A 9,180-nucleotide genomic window follows, 5' to 3' on the forward strand; every position below is an offset into this window, starting at 1 on the left:
GAGGAACAAACAGATTGAATACTTCACAGTTCTTGTCTTTTTATTTAATTGTAATTGGCTTACGTTATTAACTGTAAGTGCATAGTTGTAATGCTGTGTGATTTGTACATAAAGGGACATCAAGCATCATCTCACAGGGCAAAGTGATTACATTTGTGTAATTCCTCATGCTAAAAATATTAGCCTTTAGGTATCTGACTAAGATTCATCATTTCTCCTTCTATCAATATAATTAGAATCACTACAAGCAGTCAAATACATACATTTTGGAGAAACTAACTGACAAGCAGTAATGTTTGTTATAGAAGTGACAGCCTTGTGTGAGGAGGGTGCATTTCCAGCAGTCCTCTCCTGGGTGCTCACAAACAATCCACAGGAGGTGCTTTCAGTTTGAAAGCTTTAGTTATGTTGCTGAGGGTACAGAAATCTGAAAGAAGGCAGAATTGTCCCCTAATATTTCTCATCACCAGTTTTAAGCCACAAATAGCCCCCTCAGTGAGTGTTAGAATTGCTGTGTGAGAAAGTGCGAGGGATGCAGGAGCACAAAGGACAGGCTTAGGGTAGCAAATGGCATTGGATGTCTTTATTTTTCTGGCTATTACATTTCAAAAAATAGTATGGCATTAATTTAAGATGTGGTGTGATATTTTTTTTTTCCCCAGGTGGTAGAGCTAAGTAATAAGGGAAGGGACACACTGTTCCATCTCCCTGCCCCTGCTGCTCTGGGTTAGTGGGAAAAGCTTTTAAGAGATGAATGGAGCAGGGAATGGGCAGCATCTGTTGCCAGCTAAGCACAAACAGAAGGGGAGTGATTTGATGGAGTGAGGAAGAAATTATTTGTACCCAGACCAAGGAGAGATGCAGGAACAGTTGTGAAAATCAATTGCTTTTCCTGATTCATGCTAATCTGTTCTGCCTTATGCTGGGGTAAATGGAAAGAGAAAGATTAACCTTTAGATTCTTGTCAGGAAGAGGGGGGAGAATTCGCGTAATGCCACCATATTGAATTATAATACAGGCAGTGAGTTAAAACAGAGACAACCTGCTTGTATTGATGGGTACAAATTTCTTATCTAATATTATATTGAATTTCTCCTTCAATGTTTTCTCCATTTCTTCATCTGCAAGGATTCTGATTTCCACCAGATCCATGTTATCCTTGTAATTGTACTTTATCTCAGTAAGCTTCCACCCAACGAGTGCCCGGACCCCATCGGCGGTCTGCAGGCTGCAGATGGACTTTGTAACAAAAAGTGAGTCTGGGGCAGTCTGCAGGTACAGATTTCTGGCTCTAAACTCTTCTATGTCTTGGGGCTGGAGGGTGAAGAGATAAACTCGACGGCAAACTTCTTTGTCCACGTTATGAGGAGCAGTGTTGCTGTGGTTGGGAACATACTGCTTCCTTTTCACCTTCTCAAGGTACCAGGTCCCATTCTCTTCTAGGAAGCGAAAGATGCCGGGTGTCTGAGGCTGATCTTTCCCCGAAATCAGCTCCATCGGCTGCCATATCTGGTAGGCCATCCCAAAACCACCGTCCACAATGTAGGATTTGTCATGAAGCACCACTTTTAGCAACAGATGATCAATGTCATCAGCGTATGCATCGTGCTCCGGGACATAAACTTTTGCTCCCAGAAGGGTGACATTGTACCCTAGGGTTTTCAGGGCCCAAGATAAGAGGTGGTTGTTCTCCATGCACCAGCCCCCACGTTTCTTCCTCACTATCTTGTTGTAAGTGGCTGTTAGATCCAGCTCAATGCTTTCCCCGCAGTGAATGCTAAGGTTCTCAAAAGGAACTGCTTGGATGTGGTGCCGGAATATTTCTGTCAGGGTTTCCAGGTCTGGTTTATCATGGGAGCCTCGGTAAGAAATTCTGGCAAAATACTCCTTGATGTCCATGCTGCCTTGGAGAAAAGGGTGACAAAACACCATAGTTTGTGCCAGAAGTAAAGGAAGGATCTTCCTCATCCATTATATTGATGACAGCCCTGTTATGAAACAACCCACTCAGAAGAGGAATGGGGTTTGACAAATGGCCCTATCCAAGGCAGCTGAGTGCAAGTATTAGCACTGGGGGAAGTCAATGGGGCACTACTGATGAGCACAAATGTTATTTTTAATTGTTTCTTTTACAGCTGTGATGAGAAGCTCCAGCTGTGCTAAGCACATTTCAGCAGAGAGTTCCTGCCCAGCAAAGCTACAAATCTCTGTAGGAAGGAACAAAAACAGTAGCAGCTCTGTTTTCCTGCTAAAAATTATAGGAACTGAAATTCTCCAGCTCTGAACTGCTTTGCACATGGTTTGACTCAGCAAAGCAGAAGTAGAAAATAAACCCCTCCCTTCCTCCCCCCCCAGCTTCTTCCCCACAGTGCAAGCCAGAGCGTTGTCTTCAACCACGTCTGAAATTAATCTGTTTGCCCATAGTGTGGTCTTCATGATTTAGGCAGGATGTATCTGCTCTCTCTGCTCTCAGTGCTGATGGCAGCAGATGTAACTAGGAGTACTTACTTAGGGCTGTAAGCATTGCCCTGCGTGAGCAGGGGGGAAGAAAGCATCTTAAGCACTCCCCCTCTTTCTGTGAACGTGGCCACAATATCTTTATTATCCCAGCCTGGCACCACTGCATCTCAGATGGATCCAAGTGCACAGCACTAATCTTCAGGTCATGGACCTGCTCTCACATGGTATCCATGTGTGGTTATTAAGGTAAAACCATGAGAAAATCTACAACTGTTGCAACAGGGTTAAGTTCTCAATATACAGTAAATTGTATGGGAGTTTGGGAAAGATAGTTTCAGTATACATGCAAAGCAGTGAGAACACAAGCTTCCTATTTGGCAGTGTCCCAGGAGAAGCAGAGGGTGTTCACAGGATACAGATGTTCAGAAATCCGTCACTATTACACTGTGACAGGTATATGAAATTCAACCAGCAGGCCTGAGTTATCAAACACTGGGTTAAGAGCATCCAATCATTATTCCAGGCCTTCTCTTAGTTCAGCTTCTGGCTTGTTCCCAAGCTTTTCCTCTGAACGTCACAACTACAGCGCTTGCAGTGGGAGCGTTAAAGCTGATATCACCAGCACTGTGCTTCTTCCCCCCTCATCCCCACACCCCTTTCTTTCTTCCTTTCCTTCACTTTGCCCAAGTAGGTGAAATATTTACATTAACTTAAAGGGAAAACATTGGCCTTAAAGAGTTTATCTGTCTTCCTGTCTGCTTCTTGTGGTTCCTTATAAAGCCATAGCTGAATCTGAAATAAGTCAGATGGCACAAATGCTCAAACAAATGTTGTAGGCTGATAACCACGTAAATAATCTGTTACACTGACACAAAAGGAGGCACTGGTAAGCAGCTGAACGTTGCTCGCTCTGCTGTTACACAACCTGGCTGTTTGCTGCTCTCAGACGTATCTCACTTCCTGGTTAGGAAGAGTTCAGCTGCCTAAATTCAGGGGTTAAAGAAAGGTCTTACCTGCAAAATCAGTTCAACTGCAAACGAATCTCCTGGGACTTGGGGGGGATTTATTTTAGGCAAAAGCAAGTGGCGTGGCTGGCTGTCCTTTACTTAGCACGGGGTCGAGGACTGCCCAGCTCCCTTCCTGGGGAATGTCCTTTCTCTCAACTTGCTTCCACCCGCCTCTGTCAGACTGCAAGAGCTGAAAGAGGAGGAGAAAAGAAAAAAAGAAAAGGGTGGAGCACAAGAGCTGGAGTGAGCGAAAAAGTGACAGCACTGACTCCATCCACATTCAGAACCTGGTCTTTATTAGAGCAGAGGTTGCCTGACATTTTCATTTGTCTCATGCTGCCAGCAGCAAATGTCGGGCTAAGAAGAAAAGGGCGAGCTTTTTTGTTTTGCTATCTAGCCAAATGCACGTGAGTGATATAAACTTACCCTGGGTCCTGGCTTACTGGTTCTTTGGGTACGTGGGAAAGAATCCTTGCATTCATTCTGTCTGAAAAGCAGCGAGATTTCTGCATGGGGTCTTGCACCTGTAAGCCCCTGCCTCAGTCAGCCCACACCCTAACTTCAGAGTTTGCTTAATTCACACTTTTTAATTTACATGCTTGTTTGCTTTTTTTTTTTTTTTAAATTTATTATTACAGCAGATTTTGCAGAATGAAATTTCACAGGATAAGGCTGGACCAGCAGTGTGCCTGCTTTGATCTCAGCTCAGTTTAGCATCTAAGGATGCTGTGGTGGTGAATATGAAGTGTGAACACGTGGGGAACTCCATCCCCTCACTGTGCTTCACACTGCTTTTCTCGGTACACGTTGCTTGCATTCTTCCAAGTTAGGACTTATTAATTCTCAATATACACGGATGGATTCTTCTCTGTTAAGTCCCTCCTTCATATTTAGTATCACTAGCAAGTTTTGTTCAAGCACTGATTTATTGTGATAACTGGTAGAGATGATAAATCAGACCCAAGATGCCTGTGGTAACACAGCTCCACTGCCATATCAAAATGTGCCTCTTTATCATCCCATCAGCATCCAGTGTTTCACCCAATCAGACAGAACCAATGCCCAAGGTGAGAGATGCTCAAGTAGCAAGTTACCTGCCTTTCTTGGGCTCCTCTGGTCATGTCCAACCTGATGAAAAGAGAAGCCTCACGTTCCCTCTGTAGAGCTTGCTGTACATGGGCTATTCCATTCTCTTTTCACATGTCATTTCAACAAAGAGCAGTCAAAGTACAAGCAGGGAGACCAGTAGTGCTGGGGGGAGCATACTAAGAAGAAGTCCAAGGTCCCATCACCGCACTGTGCATGCAAACCCAGCCACAATCCTTGCCTGGAGTCATTGCTCCTTTAAAACCAAGAGTTCTCATCCTACCTGCTTGCACCCAAGGAGATCAGAGGACTAAAGGTAAGATAAGGTTCCTCTTAACCGGAAAGCCCTACCACAGACTTTCCATTTCAGCTCTGTGTCATATCATCATGGCTCACTCCAGGCTTAGCAGGGCAATAAAATGCAATTACTGCTGCTGTGTAGCATGGCCATGATATGCATAAAGCCCCACTTGAGTCCGTCCTCAAAAGTGACAAAGGGCAAAGCCCAGCCCACGTCGCACAGAGCACTTGACCAGCGATGACCCGTAACTCAATTTCCCAAACTTGGCAGGAGCTGAAGCTCATTGAGCATTTTCCAGAAGAGCATCAATGTAATTGCACATAGCTTTTATTTATTTATTCATTTAAACTGCCGCCAGCATTTAATTTATTACTGAAATCTTTCTCTCATCCTGACTCTCCGGAGAGGCTGCATCAAATATTCTTCCCTCCCCCCTTTAGCAGAGCATTACATGCTGCAATATTTGCTTGGAGAAATACAAGCATTAATGCACCCTGGCTAGGGGAGTGTTTTGCAATTGAGTGTCTACTCACCGTTGAGCAGCTCCCACTGTAGTGCCCTCTGCGATGGGCTCTGTAACAAAGTACAGATTATTATGTTAGCTGGGTGCTTAATATAGAAATGGTGTGGTATTCTACTCATCTGGCTGGTCTGGGGTGGGAGGAAAGAAAAGAGGCTTTTAAACTAATAGAACATCTGACATGTTTTAAATGGAATAAAATCTTAAATTCTTACACAGCTTTCAATTCTTCCATACTGCTGAACTCTCAGTGGCTGCTCAAAATAAAATGCTACACATCCCAAGCTGAGCAGTGTGCCCTATCCCACCATTTCCAGAGGGATTTTAATACCTGTATGCCACTCTAATATGTGAGTAGTAAATAATATTCATGGCCTGTAAGCAATATTTATAATGGTAGAGCTCATGCTTCGTATTCATTGCCTTGATATTGCATATCAAGCAGCTGTGGCTGCGTATCTCCTCTTTGCATCCCTCACATGCAGTCTGGGTGCTGCAAGGAGTCCTCCGATGGGCCAAGGAAAGAGCCTGCAATGGCAGCAGTGACTTTTACCCGTGGAAGGTGGTAGCTGTGCTTGAATTGCTTGGCTTTCTCTTGGCAGAGAATAGACAAGATCTCAGTTTTAGCATCTCTATCATCTGAGACGTCTTTCTGAGAGCTGGTGAGAGTCAAAAATTCTCTCTTCTCTTTATCTTTACCCTGCCAATATGAGGTTTTTCACACAAGCTAACACCAAGCATGCTAATGCAGACCAAGAAGACCACTCTGGCCTGCAGGGCCTTTCGGTCCAGAGGGTTTCAGCATAAATCTCTTAAATGCAAGTGGTCATAAGTCAGTTAAATTCCATTTCAGGGGGAACAATAAGCTTTTCTACATGAACGGTTTTATCTCATTTTAAATAGCTGCTTTGATGAAAAATATATCCATTTACGTGGCTTTTATTTTCCCATGGATCACGACTGCTGTGGTGGACAGGACAGAGTTAGATCCTCAACAGCATGTGTCCCCAGCACCCTGGGCCATCCTACATTCCCTGTGCTTCTGCCAGCTCCAGCATGAGTATGGGGAAGCAGAAGTTGTCCTCCATTTCACAAGCAGTGATCACACCCTCAACGCGTCCTTCTCCATCTTGGCAAGGCTGAGTGGAGGGGCATGATGGAGGTTGTGCTGAAGACTTGTCTGCCACCCAGAGAGGGGTTTGGTGGCCACAAGGTGGGAACTGGGAAGGAGCAGAGCTCATGTGTCCCTTGGCCAGACCCGACTGCTCATGCCCATCTGTCCCACAGCAGTCTCGCTCTGGCCAGGAGCTGCTGAGCATCCTGAGTTCTAGCAATCACAGAATCACAGAATTGTAGGGGTTGGAAGGGACCTCCAGAGATCATTGAGTCCAACCCCCATCGAGTCCAATGGCCATGCTGGGAGAAAAGAGGTGCCAGACAGGTAGGAAGGGAGCTCGTTCTGAGCTGGGCAGGCCCTGGCTGGTCTCACACTGCATTACTGGGGTTATGCCATTGGCAAGCTTGCATCCCTCTCCTTACCACCAGCTTCCCCCTCAGCACAGCCTACAAACGCACTGCCCAAAACACTCCTTACCAATTGGGATGTAAAGTCAGCATCAGTGAAGTCACGTGTAAATATTTTCAAAGGAGAAATATATCTAACCAGAAACAAAACCTGAAACCACGGCCTGGACATCCCCATCTGCAGCCACCCCATGGCAAATCCTCCTAGTGCAGTCTATCCCCATAACCACCGTCAGCCAAGAGAGAAGATTTCTTCCCATTCAAACCATTGGAGCTTGGGGGTCCTCCTGCAGCCTGCTGCAGCTCACATAAGTGGTGCTGCAGGTGCTCAGATGTCAGTTTCAAATCTCAGCTCTGCAAAAAGCACATGAGCTCCCTCCTTCCCTCTTCATCAGACCATTGCATCCACTGCCTCAAAAATACTGCAGTGCCTTCCAAAATCAATACACAATATGCCCCCAGAGCACCTTTGGAGACCCAGGGCGTTAATCTTTCTCTCTTCATTTCAACATCCTACCTAGACACTGGATATATTCCATTCTCCCAGCTTTTTTGTGCAGATATATACACTTCCAAGATTAAGCAGTTAATAAATGCCATCACGTTAAGCTGTAATTGCTGAAGGGAAGTGTGACAGTGTAATGTGTAATGGGCCTCAGCGAGGCTGGACCCTGAGCTGCTTTCATTTCACATTTTCTAATGAGAGCTGTCGGTCACGCTGTCAGAGCCACACAGGGCATTTCTTCCCCTGCTGCTCTGGCACAGAGCTGCAGTGGGCAAAATGGGCATCCACAGCAGAGCCCATGATCAAAGGAGGAGGTGTATAGGGCAGTACTCATCCCTGAAGGACATGGTTGAGATTCTCTCCAATTTCCATCCATTTTCACCATCATTGGTAGCAGCAATAGCAGGGCAATGCTTTTTGCACGGATAGAAAGGCCTCATCTGACCATAAAGTTGTTACATTGGTCTTAATACAAAAACCAGAAGAGATACCTTTAAAATTAAATCACTGATCACTTGCAAAAACTCTGTACTGTTGCCAAATGAGTATAGAAAACAGTCCGTGACCAACACATGCAATCCAGCTGTACAGGTGTGACCTACCTGCACAAAGAGGGCCTGCAAGGCACCAAGCTCTATCATTGTCAGCCTCTATCATTATCAGCCTGGGTATTCAAACCTGTTTACCATGTGCAAAGAATATTTTTGCAAAATGTTTCAAGAGGAAATTACTCACAGCTAATCCACAGGTGCACTGATGGAAGGAGAAGCATTTACCTGAAGGAATACTGTGGGGAAAAAACACTGCTGTGAGCGGGATATAAAGCAACCAAAAGAGCATCTCAAAGGGAAATAGTCTTTAATTGGCCTAAACAGAAAATATACTGGCTTTAATTCATGTGTTTTCCATATAGAGATCTAATTTGTATTACAGGAAAATATGCATATATAGAAATACACACACGCATATATTAGCTGTGAAAAACGAAATCCCCACCTGGCTCTCAGCCTGCTTCTCCAAAAAATCTCCTCCAAAAGAAAGCTGCTGTTTCAGTGAGAAGGCTCTCATTGAGTTCAGGGGGAATGACACTCAGCCCTATTTCAGGCAGTCAGCCTGGAAACACACAACACGAGGAAAAATTACATGAGTTCTGTCATTCCCGCTGCTCAGATATTTTAGGTTTTGGAAAGGTAGGTGGGAGGGAAACCTTTTATCTCCATGAAGAGCAGGAAACAGAGATGCACAGTGACAGCAGAAACTTGCATCTTCAGAAAACACATTCATTATAATTCACTATCATGCATCACAGAAATCATGCACGTTTGGGATGACACCACTGTCCTCCTCCCTGTTGCTGAATCAGGAGCAGGGAAAAAACAGCGGAGATGCTCTGGGTTCACAGTGCTACCCCCCAGACTCACCCGAGGTGGTTTGGCTGCATGAAGGAGATCTGGAAGCAATGGGGATTCAGAAGCATGGAGCTGGTCCTGCAGGGGTCTTCTACACCAGCCCTCAGCGTTCAGTAGCCCCAGTGCAAACACAATGAGTATAAATCATGAGCATGGAGCTGGGTGTCTGCAGAGCGATGTATTTTCCTGGTGGAGAAGCAAAAGGTGGTGGAGCAGGGGTTACTGTGGCAACCTGCAACTCTTGCCTCTCCTTTCTGCTGTGCTCAGGAGCAGTGCTGAAGGACATGGATGTCACATCAAGGTGGCACTGCAGGGACTGGGCCAGCATGAACAGCACAGACACAGAGTGGGAGGTATGCAGCACACGC

At 45.3% G+C, this 9,180-nt stretch overlaps 1 protein-coding gene across 3 annotated transcripts; it reads right to left on the reverse strand.

The window, feature by feature from the left end:
* Positions 1 to 19: 19 nt before the first annotated feature.
* Positions 20 to 8,999, reverse strand: LOC128082059 (arylamine N-acetyltransferase, pineal gland isozyme NAT-3). Of its 3 annotated transcripts, none has more exons than XM_052685891.1 (6): positions 8,825 to 8,999; positions 8,400 to 8,516; positions 8,139 to 8,190; positions 5,388 to 5,427; positions 3,474 to 3,657; positions 20 to 1,988 (listed from the first exon to the last, which is right to left on the reverse strand). In XM_052685891.1, the coding sequence occupies exon 6, from the start codon at positions 1,966 to 1,968 to the stop codon at positions 1,027 to 1,029; it is 942 nt and encodes a 313-aa protein (XP_052541851.1). In that variant the 5' UTR covers positions 1,969 to 1,988; positions 3,474 to 3,657; positions 5,388 to 5,427; positions 8,139 to 8,190; positions 8,400 to 8,516; positions 8,825 to 8,999; the 3' UTR covers positions 20 to 1,026. The 3 variants fall into 3 exon arrangements, with proteins under 3 accessions (XP_052541851.1, XP_052541854.1, XP_052541853.1); XM_052685894.1 differs by having other exon boundaries at positions 20 to 1,904; positions 8,825 to 8,979; XM_052685893.1 differs by having other exon boundaries at positions 20 to 1,900; positions 8,825 to 8,971.
* Positions 9,000 to 9,180: the final 181 nt, after the last annotated feature.

Source organism: Tympanuchus pallidicinctus, unplaced genomic scaffold (assembly GCF_026119805.1).
Source record: "Tympanuchus pallidicinctus isolate F22 unplaced genomic scaffold, pur_lepc_1.0 scaffold22, whole genome shotgun sequence".
Taxonomy (NCBI): Eukaryota; Metazoa; Chordata; class Aves; order Galliformes; family Phasianidae; genus Tympanuchus; species Tympanuchus pallidicinctus.